At 43.0% G+C, this 26,981-nt stretch overlaps 1 protein-coding gene across 8 annotated transcripts in view; it reads left to right on the forward strand.

The window, feature by feature from the left end:
* CSGALNACT1 (chondroitin sulfate N-acetylgalactosaminyltransferase 1) overlaps nt 1-26,981 on the forward strand; it is a 45,562-nt gene that overhangs the window by 17,037 nt on the left and 1,544 nt on the right. For 4 of the 8 annotated variants that reach the window (XM_068681545.1, XM_068681549.1, XM_068681547.1 and 1 more), the window contains 7 exons: nt 10,211-10,467; nt 12,193-13,114; nt 21,027-21,243; nt 22,477-22,578; nt 23,363-23,541; nt 23,953-24,047; nt 26,659-26,740. In XM_068681545.1, coding sequence (XP_068537646.1) covers nt 12,481-13,114; nt 21,027-21,243; nt 22,477-22,578; nt 23,363-23,541; nt 23,953-24,047; nt 26,659-26,740 — 1,309 coding nt within the window. In that variant the 5' untranslated portion in view covers nt 10,211-10,467; nt 12,193-12,480. Of the gene's footprint in view, nt 1-2,578; nt 2,658-6,289; nt 6,389-10,210; nt 10,468-12,192; nt 13,115-21,026; nt 21,244-22,476; nt 22,579-23,362; nt 23,542-23,952; nt 24,048-26,658; nt 26,741-26,981 lie in introns of those variants that run through there. The other 4 variants (XM_068681546.1, XM_068681548.1, XM_068681550.1 and 1 more) reach the window with 2 other exon arrangements.

The following is a 26,981-nucleotide window of genomic DNA, read 5'->3' on the forward strand; positions in this document are numbered from 1 at the left end:
GGCTTTTCTGGGGGAATGTGCCCAGAGCCCACGTGGAGCAGCTGGCTCTGCCATCGCTGGTAATGATGGCAATATTTGCTACCCAAAGTTGGGGCGAGATGGCTTTATTTAACCATCTGTTTGCAATAGATTCGCACCGTTTTTTTCTGTTATCCACAGATTATTTTATATTCCATATGCCACACTTTGCTGTTCTAACAACTTCTCAAAGGATTGCTATTTTTAGACCTGCAATAATGGATATATGCACGACTCTTCAGCTAGCAAGCAGCTTGTTAGCTCAAACTGGTGCCTGGTGGTTCTTGCATTTCTTATATTTAGCATCAATTATACATTTTGCAGTAGAATATCTGAGATAAAGCAGAAACAGGTGTATAAAACCAAAGGATGGGTCGAGAACATCTGTTTTTCTCTATTCTTTGCCTTTTCTTGATGATTTTACTCATATTTCAGTGCAAATGGGCAATTTTCTGGACATTCATTGTACTACATCTATTGGCTGCAACATGTCACGTTAGTGCCACTGCTCCATGTTGCATCCTGGTTGTTCCATGAGGACAGCTCTTGTATTCCTAGATGCAAGCCCTGGGTTGAACTTGCCTACTGTTACTTCGGAGCCCAAAAGCAGTGGGAGCTGAGTGCAGCTTGAGCGTGTTGGTCTTTCTGCAGATGTTCCGTACTGTCACACTGCACAGGCTGTGGGAGACATCCAGGATGAGCAAATGGAGTCAGGAGAAAAACGAATAAGCAGTAGGACGCTACTGGCGAGTCCGTGTTTCCAAATTCTCAGGAGGCTTCCCACTTCCTGGCCCGTTCCCTCTGTTGAAGCTGTGGTCTTCTGCAGTCATGAATACCCTGTAATTATATAAACTAGGTTTGTTGGCTTAGTGTGACGCTGCTTACACAGAGCTCTGCAGTGAAATCGAATTGAGCGGGTGACCAGGGGAGCGTTTGCCCCAGCCACCCGTAGGCATGAAGAAGTACTGATCAAGAGGAGTAGCTGGTAGAAACAGTTGTCTTATTAAAGAGCTTTACCATGTAGCACTTACACAACTTGTGGAAGTGTGTGGCTGCCCTAACGAGGGAGGAGACAGGAGAATACCAACTTTGAAGTGTTGGATGATGGTAAGGATTAGAACAAGAATTAAAACAGGGTCAAAAGTCCAGAGAAGCAATGAAGTAACGCAGTGTTTCCCTAATAGGAGAAGTGCTTCTTGTGCATGTCTGTTATAAAGTAAAAGCTTACTCTTAGGGAATCATTCGGTCATCAAAATGACAAAGGTTAAAATTATTTCCCTTCTATGAAAGATTTTCTTTTGCCTTCCAGAGCACTTGATATTCTCTGGGAGAGGCAATACAGACCATTACATGAATGGATGGCTGATCTGCTCTTACCTAGGTTTTTCTTCAAAAACACAGGGAATTCCCTCAGCTTCTTTAGCATAAGTGAAGCTTTTTTGTCAACCTGTCAATGCAAATTCAAGTTGGGTTGGTTTTTAAGGGTGCATAACAAAGGAGCAAAATGACCATGATCCCCTGTGCATGCTCTTACTGAGAGCTTAAGATTTTTTTCTACTATAGTTTTATTCTAAACTAGGTATGAGTGGCTTGTTTTATGTGCTCCATGTCCACATGCTGACACCATTTGCTCTGATTTTATTCTTACCTATAGGATCTTTCAAGTGGTGTTTTCCACCTAACACCTTCCCCCCAGCACTTGCCACCTGCTGTCCACCTACTTTCCTTTCTCTGTCAGGCAAGAAAGTGTTAAACTCTCTTGTCATTTGTTCTTAAAATCCCGATATTGGAAAACTCTGCCTGTTAAATCGACTGCAGCTAGGAAAAGGAGATGCTTTCCCATCAATAGAAGGAATATTTTTTTAGGGACCATTGAAATAGTTGTAGTGAGACATTTTGTTGCTATTTCACTTCCCAATGGCTCTTCCTAATAGGTCTTGTCAAACTAATTCCATCCTAATACATGTAGAACAATGCTCAGAAAGGAGCTGCTGGAGGTGTAACAATACAAGAGATACGGGTCTAGGTTTGAAATCCTTCAGGTGTTTAACTAGTGTGAAAGGATTTCCATCCCTGAAGTGTGAGATTGTCGAAAATTTATTCACATCTACTCTTCAGCTGAGTGCTTTTTAACAAGAAAATTAATAGGAATAATCAGTTATCAGAATAAGGACTTGAAGCCTGTAGACCTGTGATTCACTACCTATGAATCTGTTGCACGGTTACAGAAAGCCCCTTGCAGAAGCAAATGGGACAGAATGTACGCTTCTAAGAGACTACAGAAAACAGACACGTTTCTTTTTGCATGGGTTAGAAAACTGGCAGACTAGAGGACACTGTCTTGGAGGCGGGAATATCTTTCTCTGAGTTAAACTGTGGGTCCTCTGAAAATGGTAAGATTTTATATTCTACATAAATGTGTTTTTAAAAGGAGGGGAAAGGAGAAATCTGTAATGGCATAGCAGTGTTTTTCCTTCTCATTTCATTAGCTTGTGTAGCTGTGCCAGCACACATTCTAGCCAATCTTTGTTAAAATAAAAAATAATGCTATCATTTGCAGGCAGGTTTCCATATGAACAGAAACAAAGACTCAGTAGCAAGAAGCTTCATCAAATAAGAAAATCTCTTCAAATACTCTGGTAGGTTAAGATAAGTATGCTTTGTTTCTATTCTGTTTTCTGAAAACCTTTATAAATGCATTTTATTTCAGGGAAAGGTTTGCTTTAAAAAGGTAAGAAAAGTTGGGTTTACATCAACTTTGAGACACGACTTGTTAAATGAAACCAAGCCAGATACCACTGTGGTAATATGAGAAAAAAAAAATGTTATACTGTAAGTTCACATTGTGGGTATTATTCCATAAGTTTTCATGAAATGTGCTTTGCTTCTGATGGAAGCCTGAAGCTGTTGTTTTAAGAGAGATGCTCTTTGGAACCTTTCAGGAAATGCTGACCTGACTGCAGGGTGTACTTCTATGTAACAAAAGGAAAAAGAAAAAAATCTGGCTTTTGCTGGCAAGGAAAACTGGCTTTACTTTTGTCATCAATCAGCTCTGGGTTAAAGAAAGAGGATGCCTCTTGCGTAAACTCTTAAAATTTAACACATTTCTAGCTGAAGAGCTGGTTTTCAAGAGCTATTGACAGCCATGGAATAATTGCAGTTAAAACATTCCTAATAAACTACAGTTTAAATCCCAGATCCCAGAAGAATTCATTGAGGAAACTACAATTTCGTGATCACTAATGAGAACTTGCATTGTCTTTGTGGCTGTAAATCAGTAGATTAGGCTACTTGTCTGAATTGGGGTAGCTGTTAAAGAACCTGAAAACTTAGATCCCATTTTCAATATGATTTGAGGATCAGAGCTGAAATCTTGGAAACCGAAGTAAACAGGTGCCCATTATCACTTGAAAATGTGACTTGGATTGCTTAACTGAAGGATATAGAAATGTGAAGATTATTTTTTTTTCTTCCAGAAAGTTAAAAATTTATTTCTTCTTATAGCCATTTTACCAAAACTTAGGTTTTGTGGGTGTATGGGAGTTCTGGCATTTTCAAAGAGACCCCCAAAATGTGGCATGAAGTGGAAAGTTGAAGCACCAATTTGTTAAGTTAAAACAAAATAGGCCATCTAAACCTATTGAAGTATTTTATTTCAAAATAGATTCGTGTAAGTGATAGAGTATCATACATGGATACATGTCCTTATTCTCATGAAATTAATTGATCATGAAATTTTCAATTGAGTTAGATAAGAAAGCTCAGGCTTTTCAAAGAATTAGCAGGGGCCTCTTTTCTGATATGTCAAGGAAATGCTAGGTGTTTGACTGAAACCACGTATCAGAACAGCAGTGGTGAGCTAAGTAGGACTCTGTAGCATGTGTTGATTTTATAGCCAGTGCTAACCTGGAGGAGGAAGGAAACGGGGGGCTGACTCAGGGGACTGGTCCCTTCCTGCAGGTCAGTGCTGACCAGACTGATAGAGAAAAGCAGAGCCTGGGGGCTGGTACAGGAATTTTGATAGCTGTTAATGCTGCGTGTTTTAGAGGTGTGTGTAGAGCTTTGCTAATCAGTCTCAACACCAAAGCTGGCTGCAGTTATTTCCTGGCTTCCTTTGGAGTGAAACCATAGCTGAAGAGCAGTATTAGTTCTTGTCTTGATGGGTTTTGTTCAGCCTAGGTAACATCCCAAGACATTTCTTCTCTTGCTCCCCTTACTTTTCAGTATTTTTTCTGAATAAAATACTGACTTTGATACAACCTGCCTAGGAAACCTCATTTGAAGAACAGGGAGAGGGCTCTGCAGGCCCATGGAAATACAGCAGTAGGCTTGTGGGACACAGATGGCTCTCTTCTGTCCTCCTGTACCACGCTCAGAACGGAGGACACCTCCTCTGTTGCCATCTCTGCTGGAGCTAATGAAGTTCAAGTCCACCATTTAGCATGGTACTATCTTCTCCACAGGTGGTTTCTGACAGGGAGGGCAGGAGAGGATCTCCAGGCCAGACTGGATTGTTCAGGCCCCATAAAACAGCCTTGCTATCTTTCAAGGTCTTCTATAAGATAGGGATCAAAGTCATTGTTACTGTACTTTATCACATAACAGCTCCCCTCAGAGCGGTGGACTTTCATTGCGCTTGGCAGCTCCAGCTGCACGGATAGTCTGGTGGCAGATGAATGTGGGCGTGCTTATACAGCCCTGACTAAAGATAAAATTGCAAAACACACACGCTGCTTCTCATTCTGCATCTCGGTCTATCTACTCTAGCTAACTCTCCTGTTTGTGAACACAGCTTACTCACTGGTGTGGCTTAACCCTGGCAGGCACCTTGGTACCACACAGCCTCTTGCTCGCTCTCCCCAGGTGGGAGAAATCAGAAAGGTAAAAGCAAAAATTCATGAGTTGTGTCCCCTCCCAGCTTCGGGTACACCCACAGCCTCCTCACTGGCAAGGCAGCCTGAGTAGTAGAAAAGTCCTTGGTAACTGCAACGGTTAAAAACATCAGTGTGTTATCACCACTATTTTCATCAAAAATCCAAAACACAGCATCATACAAGCCTCTGTGAAGAAAATAAACCCCATCCCAGCCAAAGCCATGAGAGTAACACAAGTTCATGTATTTTTATCAATGGAGAAAAAGCTCATGCTTAATTAGAAGCATGCTAAATCCTTCACTGGTTTGTGATGCACATCGCAGGTCTGTGCACATGCACGGGGCTCCAGATTTCATCAGTGTCAATCACCGAGCGCATGAGTGTAAACATTACATGTGAAGGAACAGCATTTTTCATGTCCAGACTTAAATGGATAAGCAAAATCTAGTCTATTGCTTGTTTTAATGGCAACATATTAGAAGTGTGTTTTGTGTGTGTGTGTGTGTTTTGTTTTTTTTCTGTGCATCTTATGCTGACTCTAAGCCAACTCAGAAGCTGTCATATCTTAGTGTTATGCTTAAACTGAGTTTAGTCTTTCTGGAAACCCTCTAAATGCAAAGCAGTTATTAAATTAGATCTTCAAATGAAGTAAATTTAGTGCAGTAAACTTTAGCTGTTCTCTGGCAGCAGGTTGTCCTTCTGTGAGCTAGTTTCCTGCAGAAAGGCTCTGTTCTCGGGCAGCATGCAGCTGCCTGCAGTGTAGCACAGGGCTGTTGCAGCCTGCTGTCTTTGGGGCCAACTGCTCTTTGACACACCTACAAAACTGAGACAGCACTTACCGAAATGAAATGAAATTGAAGGTCATGGTCAGCAGATGCCAGTCTTCCAGCAAAGCTGCACATCTGAGCTGTCCAGCCCAGCAATTAATTTTTAGGGCTGGCAATGGTAAGAGTTTAAGTTACTCTCCAAAGAACAAGCATATTTTCAGGCCAGCTCAAATGCATATTTGCCATCTCCATTTTAAGCAAATTGAAAACCCTCTTGGAGCTCCTGACTTCCTAAACCTCTGCAGGTCAGAGCATGCTAGGGAGAAATGGTTACTTGGAGAAAAGCCTTTTTCTTTCTGTGCAGCAAGGAAGGACTCTGTGTGAGTCACCACATCTCTGGAGCAGCAGTGCATGCTTGTCAGCTGTTCTCTGCAGCTTCTCTTTGGGGCTTGACAGGGGATGATGCGTCTGTCACATCGCCCGCTGGGGTTTAAACAGAGCGATGGAAAGTTCCAGATAAGTTTTGCAAACACATCGGGTTCCAAAGGATTTTTTGGCATTTGTGGTCACTTTGTAAGAGGAAGCAGACTGCTATGTTTTCTAGCACTGAGCAGACGGAGTATTTTGCCTGTCTTGCTCTGTTGCAAATAAACACGAGTGAAATGTTACGCATGCCTGGAGAGCCTTGTGATACAAACTGGGCAAAATTGGGGGATTTCTGAAGAAAAGGTGGGTTTCTGACTCGTTCTCACGGTTCTTCTGGAGATGTCCCATAGCACAGCCAACTAACAGTGGTACTGAGAACGTGCGGGCTTGTGTAACTACAAACTACTGAGTTTAACAGGGGGAGGTGGTGTACTGTGGAAGGGTGTGTGGTGTGCTGTGGTGAAAATCTGAGTGTCTCACACAAAAATAACTTCCCTAATGCAGACTCGTGCAATTGCTTCTGTGAAAAACAGCTGGGTCTTCAACAGGTAACACTGCTGGAGGAGTGTTGATGCAGTTACTGAAAGGAAAACCCTTCTCTTTTGTAGTAAGTGGTGTTGGTTTGTGGAGATAATTTTAGACATTGGTTCTTTTGGGATGTAGATAGAAATTGAGGTTTAACACTTATATTGTGTGTTGGTTTTTTTGTTTGTTTTGTATTGTTTTTTGTTTTTACTTTAAAATTAATTTCTTTACAAGGAAGAGTGGAAAGCAAGGGTACTTTCACTCCTGTGTCTACATCCACATCAATGCATCCACACACAGGAATAAACAGGCAAGACAGACGGGCCCCAATACTCCTGAGATTTTGTGTTAGAATTAATGATTACTGTAAAAAACATATTTCATATTGAAACTATACCATGCTTACTGCTTATAAGAGCAGAAGACTTTCAGAGTGCCTCTGGACTTCTGTCCTGGACTGTTTTGGGGAAAGAATCCCCTGCACAAACACAGAGACTGCATGCAGGTGGATGATCCAAATACCTGTGGACCTCCAAACTCAGCTGGAGAGGCTTGGCCGTCAGTGTGGTTAGGTAAAGTTACTGCTTTACCTTGGTAAGAGGGAAACGATCAAAATAGCAGCCTGAGGGGCTGGAGTACTAATGCATGTAGAAGTTATAATTCCTGTGTTGTGTTTTTTTTTTTGTTGTTGTTGTTGTTGTTTGTTTGTTTGTTTTGTTGTTTTGTTTTGTTTTATTTTATTTTTTTAAACTTTTAGAGTGAGGAGCATATAGGTGTATCTTGAAGGTAAACCCAGCTACTACTCATTTCCTTCACAAGAGCAGAGCATAGTGTTTCCATTGCCAGTCATCGTTTTGAGGGTTTCTTGGTTTGTTTAAGACTGCTTCTAAGAGTTGTGGCACCTGATTTACAAGATGATTGGATTGTAATTGTTAATTATAGAGGGGAACAGTGCAATTGTCTTCCTGTGGGTGTAGTTAGACGCTTTTCTCTTGGAGATTACAGGTGGCAATGCATGCAAGATTTTCTATAATTAGCTCTGGAATCAGATTAAGAAAAAAGGTTTTTACCTTTAAGTTAGCTAATGTCTTCCGGTAACATTTAGCTTTTAACAATTTTAGTCAGCATTTTGATTTTGGATGCAATTTCTTAGCAATCCTTTATTCCTCTTTCAAGGAAACCAGGTATTAGGTTTTTAGTGGTTTGTTTGGTATGTGTGAGTGTCAGCTCATGGCGGGGCGGGCAGTGGTACAGTTTTTAACAGGTGACAATAAATAAAGACTACAAAGGTGCATCCAGTCAGTTTAACAGACTGGCTCTTCCCTTTATGCAGCATTTTGTATAAGTCGTCCCTGGGCAGACAACAAAGATCGGATGCCATGGACTGAGCAGTAGTGAGAAATCATGATTTGTTAATGACAATCATTTCTTCTCGCATTCCCTCCACGTGCATCTTCGACACCGGTGAGAGTAGATTTTAAGCCCTGTGACACGTTCCCTGGTGTTGAGTGGATTGAGTTTCTGCCTGCTTGGGATGGTGGCATAGGCGCAATCTTGTTTCTAACATTTAAAGCAGATTAATTTGTCTGCAGTGCTCTGCGCAGTCCTTGTAATTAGAAAGCTCAAGGCAAATGCCAAGTGGCTGCAGTAATTTTTCGTAAGGCATTTAGTCTGGGTGAAACATCTGTTTCCTTCTCCCTGCAGCTCATTTTGGTGGTTAGTATGATTCTAGTGAAATCTCACCGTGACGTGTGCTGCTGTTCAGCGAGGACCTTTCAAACACCTACATGGAAACTAATTGCAGTTTCTGCCATTCACCATCTCTTTAAAAAAAAATAAATAAATAAAAATCCAGAAGTTTTGTTTTCTAAAATGGCAATTGCTAGTCTCAGTTAAACCTGTGATGGAAAGCTGTGGCAGAAGGTACTTAAAAACATGGAGTTATTTGGCGTTGTCCATGCCATACATGCTGAGAGACTGTTGTCTGCAGATATGACTGTTCTTCTGCCATCTGTTTCTGTCCTCAACATGAAGAGTAAGGAGAGTGCAGAGCTCAGAGGGGAGAAGCCTATGTAAAGATATAATGTTTATATTATTTTGAGTCTCTCTTCTGCATGAATACACGCTTTGGTCTTTTGAGTGCCAAAAATTCAGGCTTGAAACATGCTGTTTTTTATGAGCAGAGATAAATTTCCTGTACCTCCATAATCCATTAAAAATCCAGATGCTGGTGAGTAACAGTAGTGGGTACATGCCATCCAAAATTTCAGACCAATTTTCCTAATTTTTGCCACTCCCTGTGGCTGGGTGCAGCACCCTCCGCTGTACAGAGAAGTTTTCGTGGTGCTTGCAGCGGGGACAGAACCTGCTGCTTCGTTCAGGTCGTTTTTGGGACCAGGCTCCCTGACACACATGAAAAGCACCTCTGTGAGCCAGGCTGACCTCTGGCTGGGCTAGCAGGTTGAGCTGAGGTTGAAGCTGTTTTGGCAAACAGAGCCTTTTTTAGAATTAATGTTCTTTTCCTTGGCTATCAGACTAACCCCTGTGTGTTTGTTAAAGCTCCTCTTTGCAAACAGACTAATACTACTCAATGCAGCTGACTGCTGTCAAATACAGAGGTGTTTTTGTCAGTTCCTGGAAAAAAAAGTGTGATTTCATTTTGTCTCCACTTCATCTCAGGCTCGCTCAGTTGGTGTGAGACTGTAGGTCTGGCGAAATCAAGAGGATGGTTGTTAGGAGGAGTTTTCCCATCCCTGGCTTGCTGGTACTGTCTGCGCAGCTGAGATGCCGCAGCCGTGACCACCTTCAGTGTTGACTTCGGCTGCTTTTTTTGGCACTGGCACGGATGGGGGCTGCTTTCACAAGCACGTCTCTCAGATAGCACAGTACAGTAGCATCTCTATATTGAAGTATCAATCGCAGTCTGTAAAGCAGCATCTCCAAAGCCACCAGTCCAACTTAATAAGACAGCTCTCGCAATAGAGGGCAAGAAATGAGTGCTTGTTGTTAGGACGCCTCCAGTTGTGATGGTAAAATCCCCCTGGAGGAGGTAGAAATACCCATGGCGTGAATTTCTTGTTATGACAATGCTGCTTCAAAGGACAGAGTAGCTCAGTTAATTTATTGTCCCAAAATGTGTTTAAGATGCTTCAGTGATGGGTAAGATTACAAACCAGAAAACTAGTCAGGAAAAAGAGTCCCCTAAAGAGAGACCCAGTATGTTTGAGCAAATACAGCTATACGTGCACATATATTTTAAGGTCAATGTTTGAAGAGCTCTTCATCCAAAACCTGAATCCGATGCTGCTTATAGAAATGAAATTGTGTGTTTATCTAAGCCATTGGGATGTAATTTCAGTTTAGGCCATGTTAGCACAACTAATCCTTTCAGTGATGTTCAGCTTCTGCCAATTCAGTCAATGGACTAATTGTGTGAACTGAAGCATACAAGCACAGCAGTGCTTTATGTACTGCATCTCACCACTTCCTGACCCTGTCTCACTGCACACTACCTTCTTGCAGTCCTCTAGCCAGATCTGTTGTAGAGTTAGAACTGCCCAGCTTAATTTCCGTGCTCTGACAAGCTCCTTTACGTTGCAGGAGGCCAACTTTTATAGCGCATCCATAGGAAGCGTCTCCACTACAGCCTTTCACTGCGCAGGAGGCAGACTGAAGATGTAGGCAGCTGGCAAATGTGAAAGCAATGAAGAGGTGTTGTGAGGTTGACAGTGCTTTTTATAGTACGCGCGTTTTCTGGGAAGGACATAAGAAGGGAGATAAACAAGAGATGATTGTGGCAAGCTGAGAAGCAGCTGTAGCAGACCAAGATGTTCCAAAGAGAAGATCACTGCAAAAAGGTAAGGATGCCAACCTCGTCCTGTCCTTTTTCCTGCTGCTTGAATATTTTCTTCAACATCAGCAATTCTTCCTTTGAAAACACTGATGTTTTCTGGAGAATCCTGTAAATACTAAATAGCCATCCAGCATTATTTTGAGAAAAATAGTGCTGGTATTTTTATAGCTTGCTCTACTCCCCTCCATTCCTCCTCTATTTTTTTAAGTAAATCTTCAGACTGCTAAAATATTGATAATAGCTAAAAGATCAGGAGTATCACTGGATAATTGCTGCATACAGAGTAATAGGCCAGCAAGACACTGAAGTTGATAAAAAGTCCTACAGAAGTCTTTGACTCGACTCTAGAAATAACTCTGAAAAGCACGTGCATTGTTAGATAAACTGTTTTTACCTAGGGGTCTGCCAGAAAGGATGTCTGACTAATGAGGCTACAAATCTCTGTTGCAAAAACCTGTCATAATGGCATACAAGCATCCAAGAGGAGACTGGGGAGGACTTAATTTGATTGTGTTCGAGTCTAACTGTGCAGTCTCACAGTGTAATCTAGGATGTTACTCAGCTCTGCTCCAAGTCTACTGTCAGACAAATAAATGAAGAAGTTCCTTTCATAGGCCCAGACTTGTGCCAAAACTGAGGCATTTTGAAAATCCCACTGGTAGTGTTGTCAGCATAATTGTTTTAATGTAGCTTATGTCTAGATCAATATTGATGTTAAGTCATCTAATTTTTCTTTCCTGTTTTTAACTGTACTCAAGGAAGTCACATTAAAAAAATAATAATAATAAAAATATTATGTTCAGAGTTTTAGCTTTCCTTATTTTTAACAAAGCCTAAGCTGATTTTCCCTAACCTTCCTCTTTTGTCTTTACTCCTGGGCAGAGAGCTTATATGGAAAACAGAGTAGTACCAGGCGTTGTTGCAAGACCTTTTTTAATGTTATGAGAAACCAAAGAGGGCCTTAAAATGATGATATAGTCTGCAATTAAAACAGCTAGCTGGATAGAAACAAAGCTTCCCCTGATTTTGAGTAAGACTTGATCTGAGTGCTTCTGAAAAACCCTGCCTCTAGTTCTCTGTGTTTATGGGAGCACCTGGGAGGATATGTCAGACTGAAGCAGAATTTCAGCAATTGGCCTTGATAGGATTCTTGTTTCTTTCTGTATTGTCACCTGTTAAAAACCTTGCACTCACACGCACCAAACAAAATACCTAGTTTGCAATTTGTAGACTCCACTAGGAGCTAGTTCTAGAAACTAGAATTGCTGTTCCAGATCAAGCTTTGTGTATTTGAACAGGACCACATTTGCCACCTGGTGCTTTGGGAGAACATGCCTGGAACCTGAAGCATGTTGTATATCTGTGGGACACCCTGCCTCCAAAATGTGTGCGCTCCAGGAGCTGAGAGCTTGGAGGGCCAGCATTGCTCAGATGAGCTAAGCAGCCTTAGCACCTGACTGGGAAGTAACAGATGATGACTTCCTGGTATTCCTAAAGCATGACAGACTCTGAGGCCTGGTCATGTTGTTAAAATGAAGCACGTGCATGCAGGATTGTCTGCACAAGGGTCTCAGCACCTCCTGGATGTTAGCAAGAGCACCTCACAGCTCTGAGATCCACCAGAGCAGTTGAGAAATGACAGTAAATCCTTAGGATGCTCTTGACAGTGCAGACTGACTGACCAAATTCTAACGTGCCTGAATGCCTGTCCTTGTCATTTGTCTTCCAGGTCCTCAGGCTCCATCAGACACCAGCAGAGCACATTGCAGCAGCGCAGGTGTTACCATGAGGATCAGGAGGTGTCCTGCCTGCTCTGCAGCTTGTCTTCTGCTCCTGCTAGGTAAACACCAGAGAGAGCCCAAAATGCGGGCAGAGCACCCATTTTAAGAGAGCTGACAAGCCAGTTCCTGTCCATACATGCATCTGTGGAAGAGTACTCCAAATCCAGGGGCCTCTGTGGCGCTGCATGGATGGAAGAACTGTTGCACCTCTCGGCTTAGACTCTGCTTTTTGAGAAATGATGCTCCGACGAGGGTTTATTATATTTCTCCCCCGACTCGTAGGCCTGCTGGTGGTGGCCTGTTGCTCGGTGTCTATCGTTTACATGTTGGCTTGCACGCCCAGGGGTGACAACGAGCAGCTTGCCTTGCCCAGGGTGCACAGCCCGACTGCCAAGGAGGGTTACGAAGCTATTCTGCAGGAGCGAGAAGAGCAGCACCGCAACTACATCGTCAGCTTGAAGAAACAAATTGCCCAGCTGAAGGCTGAGCTCCAGGGCAGGAGCGAGCAGCTTAAGAACGTGCAGGACCAGTTCCCAGACCCCTTGGACGTTCGGCTTGACCCTGGTAACCCAGGGAAGGCCCAGGCTAACCTGCTGGCTTTCCTCCGTTCCCAGATAGACAGAGCAGAGGTGCACAGCGGCGTTAAGCTGTCCACGGAGTACGCGGCTGTGCCCTTTGAGAGCTTTACCCTGCAGAAGGTGTACCAGCTGGAGACGGGGCTGACACGCCACCCAGAAGAGAAGCCCGTGAGGAAGGACAAGCGAGATGAGCTGGTGGAGGTGATCGAGTTAGCTGTTGGGAGTCTGAACAATCCGGAGGGAGACAGCAACGCAAAGCACCGCGTGTACACAGCCTCGGACTTCATCGAAGGTTTGTGCACAGACAGCGGGTTGGAGGCCGCGTGCGTGGTGCTGCTGAGGGGGTGCGGTGTGGCAGCACACGTGTCTGGGACGGTGTTAGTGCTGTAAGCCAGCGAGGCTGCCTTGGGCACAGCTGCAGAGCACCAGCTTCTCTAGGGAGCTGGAACTGGGGACAACAGAGCCTGTCAGTCTCTCGTAGTGACCACCACTGTGTGCTTTGGGTTCTCTAGTCATGGTCACTTCAGAGCTGACAAAGCAAGGAATAAATCGCGGGCTGTAATCCTGCCTCTGTCACCAGTGTTAAGGTTGGCACTTCCAGTTCAAACCCAAACTCCGGTGTTGCCCTCAGTCCACCTTCACAATTCCACCCGAGGCAGTGGGGTCATGGTGAGACAGGTTTTGAGGGCAGCAGCTGAGGAGCTTGGGAACTCAGCTGATATCACCTGTAGCCTCAAAAGGCTACGGAAACCTGAACCTTTACAAGGAATCTCCCATACCGGGGGTGGATTCTAAACTGAGCCCTTGGATTCGTACTTGAGGTGACACGTGGCTTACCCATTCAGCGGTGAAGTAACTGAGAGGGGGGGAGTCCTGCACATGGCTCAGAAGCCTTTGAGTTCTGCAAGGAGTTAAAGAGACACTCGTACATACGATACTGAGGCAGTCAGTGTGGATTTTTAAAGTGCCACCTCTAACAACAACCAGTTTTTACATCCTGCCTCCTGTCCCTCTGTCTGAAATGCCTACTTGTTTCCAGCCAGGTGCTTTCTCCTAGCCAGAGGCACCAGATGTATTCCGGGAGTTGTGAAGTCTGAGCTCTGAGTTAACAGGACAGGGATGTGTGCAGCAGAAACATATAGGACAAGATTTCACAGATCTTGTTTCCAAGGGCTCACGACTGTTTCTTAGCGACTAAGAAAGCTTACATCTTGTCTTGTAATATGGCCGTCCTAGTTTCACTTCACGGGAACTGTTACGTTCCCTGTTTGTTGTTCAGTAATGTTGTCTGTGAGAGGTTTGATCTAGCTGAGTTTAACAGAGGAGGAGAAACTTGTCTTCCTGATCCCGAGATGATCTCGCTGCAGACTCGGAGGGCTTGTAGGTAAGACACCCACCTTTTACAGAATGGCTGCTTTGTGCTGAACACAAGCCCCTGTGCATATCCCAAATGACTACCGATTCTGCTGTGGATTGTTCTCTTCACCTAGCTTTAATGAACAGAGCAAGACGCATCCTCCACGTGATGACCAAACTCGTGCTGTTGTGCAGTGGCCAGGTGTTCCCGGCTGCTCTGCGTGTTTCTGGTGACCGTGGTGTGCAGAGGAGCAGATTCCTGAGGCTGTGCCAGGTCACACCTGCAGGTGGGCAGGTGCCTCCCACAGCCTGGGCACGAGTTGGTCAGATGGAGGCCCTGCTGAGGCAGGTCCTGGCTCTCTTCTGGTCCCAGCATTTCTTCCATGCCAGCCAAATTCTTCTTGCTCAGAGATGGGACAAGGGCATGGGCAGAGAACTGGGAAGTTCTCCTGTCTCCTAGCAGCTGAGTGCAGCATGGGGCTACTTGCTTCCAGTCTGCTTCCTGCTGCCTGCTCAGTTTATCATTTCAAAATGTTGCCACTGTTTATTATAGGAGCTGTCGTCATACTCTGAGGATCTGAACAAGCACGTACGAGTGCTTGGCACCAGTTGCTTCACAGGGAGAGGCTGAGGAGAAAGGAGGAGACGTTTCTTGCTGTACATTGCTCAATATTCCCCTGAAGTTACCTTTCTCTTAGAGCCTGCCTTTATGCACACGCAACCCAGGGGCTTTGCCTTCTTACCAGTGCTGTCCTTGAGGAACAAGGCAGAAACTGGTGTGCAGGCAGGTGTGTGGAAGGGATGCGTGCTGCAGCTCTGCAGTGCTGGCTCTGTGGTTCACTAATTGCCTCGTTGACTTTCACATTCAGTAATGAGCGAGTTCAGAAGGAGGGAACCTCGCCTGCAACTCGGTGTGAGCTCAAGAAACCTTCCTTGTGTCCTCCCCTGCAAGGCAGGTGCCTCTGTAAATGAAAGGTAACAAATTCTCATTCTTACTCAGCTGTGCAGACTGATTTGTTTGCAAACGTAGGGATCCACGCATTCAATCTGGACACAAAGAGCTGATTTGGCAGAAGATTTCCCTGCAGAGTTGCTTTGGAAGTTTGTCACCTCTTGGCAGTCTTTCCCTCATCCTCCATTCTCCAAGAACAGCAAAAACTGCAGATCAAAGCACAAAACAAATCCATTGCATTGTATATCATGCGGAGAAGAGAGAGGGGTTCCAATTCTGCATTTCACGTATCAGTTGGACTCAAAACTTGCTTTGGAGACAACCCCTGTGTAACAAGTTAGTAACAGGCTGGATTTCGTGGCAGCTTCTGGCTGCTTCGCACCAGTTGAGCAACACAGCAACCGTGAGTGGCGTTACCCAGCCAGCAGAGCCAGCTGTTTCCATTTTCTAGAGCTGCCCTGCGTAGCTGGAGCTTTCTGGGAGATGTGCCCCAGTTCTGCATTGGAAGTAATAACACTTAACCCTCTGTTTATCATCCAGCTGCTTTAGAAACAACAGCACACATGAGCTGCATGTGTCCCTTATGTCAAAGGTGGGGTTCCCGCTTTTGCCTTCAGGTGGGGCAGGTGGAGGGATGACACAAAAATCAGGTAATCGTGGTCAGAGATGGATTCGAAACCTGAACTGCCACTGTTGATGTGAGACTTCTCTGTTTCTACCCAGTTCAGCAAAGCCTTTGACACCTGCTTTAGTCCTCTTTGCTTAAGTGTGCTGCTGATCCTGACTATTACTGGCATATTGAATGATGCAAGTAAACTGTGTTTGCTTGAGGCTCTTGTGTGGATCTCTTTATTCTTGTGGCTCGCACCTGATGCCTGCCATCACTTTGTCAGTGCTAGCTCATTGCTAACATGTACCAATAGGCAGAGTGATGGTGTGCTGCAATAAGCTTCATTAGGGTCTGTATCTCTTTTTATTTTCTCCATTTTGTACCTTTACTCTTTGCAGAGTACTTCAGTATTCTTCAAGTTCTTACATTTAAGGAGAAATATTTTGTCTCTGTGGCTGTGATCCCTAAAAATAAGTGTTGTATCCTCTGCAGTTTATGGATGAAACTACTCGTGTGTGGGAATTAGACTGTGACCTTACTACCTTACATCTGAGCTAAACTCCTTCTCAGCAGATCTGCAGTTACGTGAAATTTGGCTAGGCTTCTCAGACAGTTCTCATTCCAGGAGTAATAGCTGACACGTGGTGGAATTTTCCATTTTTTCTCACTCAAAACCAAGAGAGCCACACCTTCTCCCTGGAGCCTGAACCATATCCATCTGGCTGCTGCTCTGCTCCACTTTTCTGTTCACAGAGGCACTTGGGCTGTCCAGCTGCTCTGAGCCTCCCCTCAGCCACCTCGTTCCTCCCACTTCTACACCACGTTCACAGGTTTTCTGCCACGAGGAGTTACTAAGAAACAACATGGAAAAGATCCTAAACAGGCAAAGGATTGTTCTGCTTCCAGTAGAAAGCCAGTTGCTCAGTGGGCAGAACAGCAGGTCTGATCATTAATTTATGTAAATTGCAGCAGAGCTGTTATAGATTTGGAAGTCATTAATTTTCTCAAAGACAGAGGTAATAATTTGAAGACTCTGAAAAGCCTGAGCAGTGTTACAGAAGTGAATGTAATCGCTGTCTGAGGATACTCTTTCACAACAGGAACAGTTCCAATAAAAAAAAAATCTGTGGATTGCTTCAGAAGTACCCTGTCACAGCCCTGTCAAATATGCTGCATCATGAGTTTTCTACCTGGAGTGTGTGGCAGTCTAGTGACTGGAATATTAAACGAGGTCTGAGACAAATGAGGAGTGGCTTCGCCTTCTCAAATTGTCAGGTACTGGGGATGGGCTACCTGAGGCAGTTTTACCCAGGAAGAAGACAGGGAGAAAGGATGATGCTCTCTCTCCCCTGAAGGATAAGATGCTGTATTTCTCTCTCTGGAGAGGGAAGACCACTGCAGTATTGAGTTATAAAGGGAACAATGAATACTGATAAATCCTAAAAGTGGTTCCTACAGCATCCAGCAGAATATCAGCAGTGAGCACCGTTCCAGGGACTGTTTCTATTGGCAGTGGAAGACCATGAAACCTACGGTCTGTGGAACTGAGGCTAAAATTGGCATTCACTGAACAGCATTTTGATAAGATTGCATGACTGTGTGCTAGCTCTCACTTCCATATAGGTCTCTGAAGCTTGTCTGCCTGCCCTGATGAGTAGAGATTGGGTATTTCCATTTCTTCAGAGTGCCCTAGGAATTGCTGTTCCAAAGAGTTTACATTTACTGCTCTTTAGTCAGTCCTTCAGCCCAAGTCTCTTTTATTTTGCTCTTACTTGTCCTTTTGCTTCATGTTAGGGCTAGTTTCTGCTGACCCAGGGCTTCTGGGCACTTACCTTTTTATATTGGGTTTCTGCAGGCTTTTTTTCTTGCCTCTGAAAGGAGCAGTGCAAATCCTGAAACACAGCTGCTGTAATGAAAGCAAGAGGTGATTGATTAATCTTCTTTTGCCCATAGTGAACATCTAGCCTTTCCAAGGTACTCTGTTTTCAGGAATAACCTTTTCAGGAAAGGTTTTTTATTGTTGTTCTTGTTTTCAGAGCCTTTTTCTTCCCCTCCTTGTAGTTGATTTATTAAACTTGAGACTGTTTGCATCTTTGAGTGATGTAAAAATTCCCAATGGCATAAGTGAAGCCGTGCCTTCGGAAATGGAAAAAAATCTTGTGAAAAGCAGGATGTTCTGCTGGGTGAGTCCCCACAGTGACTCAAGGCATTCAGGCTCATTTCCAGGGCTTGCTGTCTGACCTTGGGCAAAGCACTTTGTTCCCTGTTTCTAAAAAAGATGCATAACTTTTTGTCAGTTTAGGTGCTTATCCTGTAAGAAAGGAAAACAAGCGGTGTAAATGTGAACTGAGAGCAGCTGTGTTTAATTACATGCATTAAGCCCACATACAGTTCTCTTTACGATAAAATGTTAGGATTATAAACTCCTGGGTTATCACCTTGCACAAAGAAGCCTTGCCTTCACCTAGGTTGCTTCTCTTCAGCTGTACTAGAAATCTTCAACCGGAACAGGACCAAGGTGTTGGAAGAAGCCCCTGCTGATGTGTGCGTTGCACTAGGAGGGGACCCTTGGGTGGCCACATGCAGTGAGCTTTAAGTTGCCTCTTGTTTGTTTGGCAAAGCTCCCCTCATTCCTCTAATACAGCATATATCTCTGGGGAAGAGGTGCTTCTGGTCTCATTGTTTCTTGGCTGGAATAGGAGAGGATGTAGAAAAGAGTTTTAGATGTTGCCTGGTAGATATTAAGTTGGTTAACTTAATTTGGATCTTTGTTGTTATGACAAATGTTAATTCACCATGTCAAACATAAAACATTCCTATCCATTTCTCTCTGGAGAAAACACAAATAGATTTATTTTTTTGTTTGTTTAGCTTAATAACTTTTAGTCAAAAGGCTATGTTACCCTGCCACAACACAAACTGCCTTGGCAAGACCTGTGTTCAAAAACTGTAAATGAGTGCACCCAGCCATACACTCAGATTGGCAGCAAGCTTTCTGTCAGAATAAGCGAGAGAGCTGAATTGAAAGCCCTGGTTTCCATTTTCTGACCACCAGGAGGAGGAAATGCACGGACTATTTGGTCACCATTCAGATGTTCTCTAGTGCAGGTTCAAGTTCAGTAACAGATACAGTTTATGGTCGGTACCTTGGGCAGACTGTATAGAAAAGGTTGGGGGGAATTCTGTGATTCTGTGATTCTGTGAATCAAGGGCACAGTTTTACAAGATTGGCAGCAAAATAATGATGGATCTGCTATCTCATTGCATTCATGCTATGCTCGAGGAATGGAGCATTTGTTGAATAAGCTTCTTTTAAAAGTAAAACACAAAGGCAATAACAGATAATTTTTCTGCATATAATAACTAAGCAGCTGAAGTCCTCACTTAAGAATAAACACTTAGACAATGGTACTGAAGATGAGGCAGTCCACAGAACTTGTGCTAGATAAAACCACACCTCATGAATCTGTTGGATGGTCTGGGCACACCGATGTAAGACCTACAATGCAAGTTGAAAAGCTTGTATCACTTGGCCGTTCAGAGGAGACTTTGACCTTGACTGCCACAAGAAATTTTTGCAGAGCCAATGATCAGGTCAGATGCACAGGAATGTTATACATCAAGGAATAACTAAGATGAAAAAAAAAAAAAAAAAAAAAACTATTGTTTTGATTAAGCTGTTCTTCATAACTGGGTGAGAAGGGAAAAAAAGTCAAGCTGAGGCATTTTCTTCCAGGCACATTTTCCCTGAATTTCTGAAGAGATGGAAAGCAATACTATTATGCTATTCCGCTGATGAAGCTGTGAGTATTTTTACAGCAGGTGTAACTACTTAGAGCTAGCATTTCATTTTTCCGTCTTAAACCTAGTGGATCTAAGAAAAAGCTGTATGCACTGCAGGCCCTGAAGCATCATGTTGATCAGATAAAATCTCTAGCCTTTTTGCCAACTACGTCGTGTTTGACGTATTGAGAGAGGGAGTTAGGAGAATCTTATCAAGTAGAGATAGAGCGCTGACAGCATTAAACTAGGATGCTACTTAGTGTCAGTGTCTTTGCTAACTATGGTGCATTGTGCAAATTAACTAAAGCAAGAATCCTTGGGCCCCTTACCAAGGGTAGTCCCTTGATAAGAGTGTGAGCCTGTCTTAAGAAACTGGCAGAAACTGGCCCTGTGGATGGACAAGAGCCAAGGAGCAACTGAGTCTGCGCAGAGACAAGAGGTCAACTAGCAGTGACAAGGAAGAGTCATCAGCCTTCATCCCCACAACCCCTTATGACCACCACCAGGAGACACTGCGCAAGCACAGATGGGAGGAGTTTATGGAAATGACTCCTTGGATTTAATCTTAATATGAATCGGGGACAGGTTATGGATATGTATAGGCATAGTGTGAAACTTAAAGCATATACAACTCTTTGCTGCATATAACCAAGGCAAGTTGCTGTGTCAGGTGCACACGATTTTAATGGGACTACCCCCATGCTGCCCATACCTACTTTACAGTCTTACTGACTGTGCAGTCTGTTTTCCACAAGCCAGTATCAAAATAGTATTTCAGGAGGACGTGACCGTTCCTTTTATGGTTCGTGCTAGCTCTCAGCGTGGGACTAATTTCACTCATGGAATGTGTTAAAAGCTCATTCTATATAGGAAATAAATACATCCAAAAGCACTGACCACCTAGAATAGGAAATCCTGTCCAGAAACATGTCTGCAGACTTCCCTTACTTTGCCACCTGGTCCAATGCAGCAGCTTAGCCACATCTGCAGTTTCTCCGAGCAGAAGGTGCAGAGCACCTCCCAGAAATGAGGAAATTAATGTGTTGATCTGGAAATTGCTTTTCTGAGAGATGGCTTCGTTGCTCATGCTGCAGAGACAGGTTGCCTTTTGCAATGTCTGCATCGCCATTACCATGCGTGCTGTGTGCTGGGGTGGAGGCTGCATGCCTGCAGCATGCCGTTGGGTCAGTCTGTAAGCTAAGGACAGTTTGTCTGCTGGGTTATACCGTGTGTGAGCAAATGGTAACCTTCGGGGGTTTGTCACTCAGCCAAGGCTAGGAGCGTGCTCGCCAGAATACCAAATGAGTCCCGCAGCCCAGGCTGTGTTGCTGCCAGAGTGACCGCCTCCTCCAAACGACAGCAAATTGCATACTGTTTTAATGGTAAATGTCTCGTGCCTCTGCTGCTTTTTCGGCTCAGGGGTAACACATTAAGACGGCATCCTTCCCCCCACCCCAGAGCCCGTCTTTAATTCAAAAACTTCTCTATCTTGTCTTCACACAGGGATCTACCGCACAGAAAAAGACAAAGGCACGTTGTATGAGCTGACTTTCAAAGGAGACACGAAACATCAGTTCAAGAAGATCGTTCTATTTCGGCCGTTTGGTCCTGTAATGAAAGTCAAAAACGAAAACCTCAATATGGCTGACACACTTATCAATGTCATTGTGCCCTTGGCCAAGAGAGCCAGCAAATTTCGGCAATTCATGCAGAATTTCAGGTGGGTCTCTGTTCCAGCGCTGCCTCTGTTTTATCTTGCTTATCTTACTTGCAGATTAAGATGCAATTTCAGGAATTACCAAGGCCTCCCTTGGTAAAAGTTATGCTACTTTTACATAACATCTCACCGTGCCATTAAGAAATCATTTTTGAGATTATAGAGACTGAAAGTCATCTGGTGCTTAATGCACTGTTTATCAGTAAAAGCAATTGTATTTCAGTCATCAGGGTTTCTGACTTGCATGTACCTGGCTTTTGTGTCTAAATCTGTTTTTTTGGGGCACACGCTATTATGTGGCACTTGTAAGGATATTCTGCCATTAGTAGCAGAGGAACATCTCGAGTGGGGAAAAAATTGAATTTAGTGCTCCCAGACATTTTGCCAGGCCCTGTTTGAGAAAGAGATTAAGGCAATCAGAGGCAGAAAGGAAATGTATTTGAAATTCAGGATAGTTACTTTTAAACTCCTTTTCTTTTTCAGCACAGAGGTGCTGTTTGGGGGGAAAACTTAATTGAGATATAGTTTCACATAGCTGCCCAGAAAAGACTGTCTTAGCAACAGATACTGACTCTTGCAATGGGATTTGTTTTGCTAATTACAGCCACCTATAAATAGGCTCCTTGTCTAAATTAGCCATCTGATAAATGCTTTTTTGGGGATGAGAAAAATCACCCTCTGGTCATGCTGATCTCTCTGCTGATGATAAGAGAAATCTTGCTCACTAAACATTGTGCAAGTGACGCATGATGTCTATTGCTGGTCCAGATTGGTTGTACCCTTAGGCTGTTGGCTTGATCTCCAGTTGATATTAGATTTTAGGAAATGTTCCTTAACAAAATGCCAAAGCTCTGAACTTGGAAATATCTGTTTTAAAAACAAGGTTAAGAGGTAGAGGTCGTATAGCTTGTTTAAAACCCTCTTCTCATTCTTTTCATGTTCTCTGAAGTGCTACATTCGATGCCTGCTTGATCATTCCTGTGGCTGAATGGGCTGTTTTAGCAGTGTCCTATTATTATAGCAAACACCACCAAGAGAGTGGTGTATAAATGTGCCTCAAATATAGTCTGGGGTCCCTTCTGACAGGCAGTGAGCCCTTTCATCAGTACAGAGACCCTTGTCAGTGAGTCATGCCCTCAATGCCTTCCAAGATCCACCCTACTCTGCCTTCAGCCGGTGCTGGTTGTTGAAGAAAGCTATTGCGGGACAAGTCGTAAATCTGTCTCTGTTTTCTAGGGAAATGGGCATTCAGCAGGATGGCAGAATTCACCTCACTGTAGTTTACTTTGGAAAAGAACAGATGAATGAAGTCAAATCTATACTTGAAAATACCTCCAAGTAAGTATCTGAGTGGCTAATGTGCTGTTCAAACACAGCGACCGTACCATGAATTGGAGGCTAATTAGCTGCCCAAATTTGTGCCAAAATGTCCTTGACTGCATTGGAGAAAACATTCTTTTGCTTCTATCAGATAAAAGCAGCATTATCCTGGCAGTCCCAGATTTGCAGTTTCATGGTACTGGTCTTTAGGGCCACAAAGCAGATTTTACTGAATTTACCTCAGTGCAGCTTTTCTTTCAAACTAACATTACCATTACTCATTCACAAACTTTCTTACTGCTTTTGAAGGTGTCTTTTTAACTGTTAGGACTGAAGTCTCACTTCCAGAGTCAGGTACAGACATTCTCAGCAGAGCACACAGGACCTACATGGTTTGAGCCATCTAACCAAAGTTCTTGGCTAGATCTTTTGCAGCCCTTTGTTATAATCTCTACGCTGGAAGAAGATCCTTATACAGAGACAGTAATATGACCACAGGTATTTTATATCTGCCTGCTGGCAATATTTTTGTCTATATAAGCCTTGTTGGGATTTTTGTGAGATCTGCCCAAGGAAGGTCTCTGACAGGAATACTAGCATAGTAATAAGGGAGTCAGACTCTGGATGTAAACATAGTGGAAATCTCCTCAAGACTTTAAGAGGTCATCTCTTCCCCTAAACTGCTCCAAGAACCCCAATACTGTAGATTTCTATGTTATTTTTTTCATATTGGGTTTCCACCCCCACTTGTATTAGGAGCTGGAAGGAGAATGTAAGTTGCTGACTGTTTTCTTTCTTCTAGATCAGCCAACTTCAAGAACTTCACCTTCATCCAGTTAAATGAAGAATTTTCCAGGGGCAAAGGATTAGACATCGGAGCTCGAGTTTGGAAAGGAAGTAACGTTGTTCTCTTTTTTTGCGACGTGGACATATACTTCACAGCTGAATTCCTGAACTCTTGTAGATTGAACACACAGCCAGGTTAGTGCTGCTCATTGAGTACAGAGCCTTTCAGCAGGTTTTTAGCTATTGCATAACAGCCTCACCAGAGTATTCTAACATTTGAATTGGTAATGAAGCTGCTGTAAATCATTCTCGAAACTTAGAGAACTAATTAAGACATGTATAAAAATTCCATTGCTGCTTGGCTTTTGAAAGGTTACAACACCCCTGCACCCACTGTGACTGAATTCCTTGCCTTCAGCATCTCTGCTTTCTGGAACTGGATCTTTTTGTTGATTTTACCCTCTCATTCTCATGCAAAGAACATAGCCTCAGTTGAAAACTTGTATCACTAGGTCTGGTTTTGGTCCAGCACAGAAAGCATCTTGGAGGAGCATGAAATGTGTTTTATGCAGCTTTTTTAAAAAAATAATGTATTGTCATTTCCAGGAAAGAAGGTGTTTTATCCTGTTCTCTTCAGCCAGTATAACCCCAGTATAATTTATGGCCACCAGGATTCCATCCCATCTTTAGAACAGCAGCTAGTAAGTATATGTTCTTCTGAATGCCTGTTTTTACTTGGACAAAGCTTTCATTTTTTAAAAAGTGCATGTGCTACTGGGTAGCATTTCCCTATTCTTTGTGCACACTGAGGTGCACAAGACGTACTATGCAGACAAAATTAACTGCAGCAGTCACCTCACTGTGAGTTCTGCAGTTGTTTCCCAGGGAAATATATTGGTACCAATTATTTTAACCCTTGTTTGAGATTTTATACATAGAACCTGAGAATTTAAGCTCTGTCTGCTTCTCTGCTGGAAGGGATTTTCTAATTAACAAACAACTACTCCATGGCATGCGTTGTTGTTTGTTTGTTTGTTTTAGGATGAAAGTCCCTGATGTTGCTTTCATTTCCTCTGCACTGAATATTTCCTTTCCTTGCATGATCAAAAGCTGGTGCTTGCCAGGCACTGCATCTGTCAGGGCTCATGATGTCCCAGACTGGACACTGTTGTTGTAGTCAAGAGTTTGAGGCTGTTGAGAGCCCAGCAACAGTCACAACTGAAAAAAAAAAATCACTACGGGGCTGAGTACAATCTTCTGGCATTGCTACAGCCACCTCATGCAATCCATCTAGAAAAAATAAGTATGAGTTTGAAAACTACACCGCAAATATTTTAAAAGTTTTTTTTTTTTTCTACTGCTCCCTGTGTTACACAACAAGTAGCCAGACAATCTTTTCTTTCTTCCAAAAGAGAGCACACTCTAGACTACTGATGTAGGAAAAAAGTTGTTAAAGATTAAGCTTGTGTAGCACCCCAGGATTAAAAAATATTTTCTCATTTATGCAATTTTGTTTAAGCCATCACACTTAAAATATATTTTGTGTGTTACTGCAGTATCTGGAAAATTCTTCTCATTGGTTTGTCTCAGAGGGAAACCTGTTCTGGCAATGCCATAGAATTCGCATTAGCTCTTCTGTCTGATGAGATCCTATCAGAGGTCCTCAGGCTTGCAAGCACTGTGCTCAGAAAGGAAATATTGCTCAGCTCACAAACTGGCATACATTCCACAAACTGCGTTGTCAGGACTGCGCAAATATTTATAGCTAATATTTGAATCTTAAAATGCGATGCTTATTTCAGAAAGGCTTCTTGATTTCAAGAAGTACTGCCAATCTCATTTTTATGTAGATTTTTATATTTTCAGCCCATATTAGTTGCTGGGCATGAGGCCAGGTCTCTGCCATTAAAACAAGACAGTTAGATCTCTATCCCAGTATTCGGGCTGCTGAGAAAGAAAAAAAAATCCTTCAGAAATGTTTGAAAGAAATTGATTTGTGAAGCAGCCACTTGCACTAATGGGAAATAATAATGCTAATGCAAAAGAGTAGCTTGCTGTAAGGGCATCGTTACGGAGATACCTTGTCATGGTGCAGACCTGACATATACAGTCTTGTTTCCTTCTAATTGGCTTCTGCAGTGGCTTGGATTTTTCAAGGAGAGAAAAAATGAGAAAAGAAAGAGAGCAACAGGAGCAGTAAAATAAAAAATAATAATAATAATTTAAAAAATGATTGCTAAAATGACAGGGAACAAAAAGGGAGAGGCATGAATGAGAAACCAGGAGAGACTGTTTTGGAAGGGGATTTTTTGGTAAAGGAAATGCTTGGATTTGTAAATCCAGAAATGGCAATCCTGCCTCATCATCTCCTCTAACATTATTGCAAGTGAAAACAAAATTTTCAAAAATAGCTGCTTAAGGATAGGTTTATAACCACCCCTTCAAGAGCATGAAGTATAGCTGACTTCCCTAAGGGATTTAAATTCCTGTCCAGTCTCTTGAAACTCTTGGATGCCTCACCATATGGGATTAGGTCACTCACCTGCATGAACTATGACCGTGGTGATACATATTTTTATATTTGCTTTTGAAAATGTTATGCGTGGCCTCTCGTGGCTCTGATTTTCTTTCTGTAATACACTATATTTTCATAATGCACCTTGACAGTGTAAACCACACATTCATTCTGACAAAGGCTTTTATAGATTATATATTCACCACCTTATGTTTTTGGACTCCAGTTTTAGCTGGATTACAACAGCTCTGTAATGAAAATTATTCTTACCACTTTCCAAATTTTTGTCAAAGTTAAGGTAATCAAAAACTTGTCATTTGTGCAGTCAGATTGAAACATCTGTTTTCTTCCAGAGCTCTTGAAATCCAGATGTCACTATCTGCTCTACTGCAGAGTCTGTTTTCCTGACTTACCAGTATGTTTCTTACATCTGATTTGAATTGTGCAAAAACTTAATGATTTTGGAGGAGGATTTACCTCCAGAGAAGCAAACTCCAGAGAGCAGTGGGATATTTCTCCACTTGGGCTACAACAGCAGGAGTGGAGTGAAACCTGATCATTCTCAATCAGGGGGTTTATCTGTGACAGCTAATGATATGGCTGTTTTTCTGGGCAAGAACATGCTACGAAATGTCTGCAAAAGCTGGCAGATGCTTTAGGATCAACAAAAACATTACATGATGTATAATAAATGGACAGTTGCTCCTATTTCTGACCGCGTTCAGTGACTTGTTTCTCTGCTGTTCATGCTGAAAGCATTTCCGCTCCCATATAAACATTCCCTTTCTCCCATGCAGATTATTAAAAAAGAAACTGGATTTTGGAGAGACTTCGGTTTTGGGATGACTTGCCAGTACCGATCTGATTTTATCAACATAGGTAAGAAAAATATACTCAAATACATCTGTTGTTTTACTGAAGCTTAGAAAATTGTGATCAGCTTCCTGTTCCCAGGCCAGTGTGGCTGTGTCTCTGCTTTGCAGCAGTGATCTGGCTAGATGCTCAGACTGCTCCCAAGTGCCATAGAGATTACCAAAATCTAAGCACTTTTTTAGTACAAATAAATCAATTTTGGCTGGTGGCTAAAGGTTTTGGGTTGAGGAATTTGAACACTGTTGTT

The sequence above is a fragment of the Anas acuta genome, chromosome 4 (assembly GCF_963932015.1).
Source record: "Anas acuta chromosome 4, bAnaAcu1.1, whole genome shotgun sequence".
Classification (NCBI taxonomy): Eukaryota; Metazoa; Chordata; class Aves; order Anseriformes; family Anatidae; genus Anas; species Anas acuta.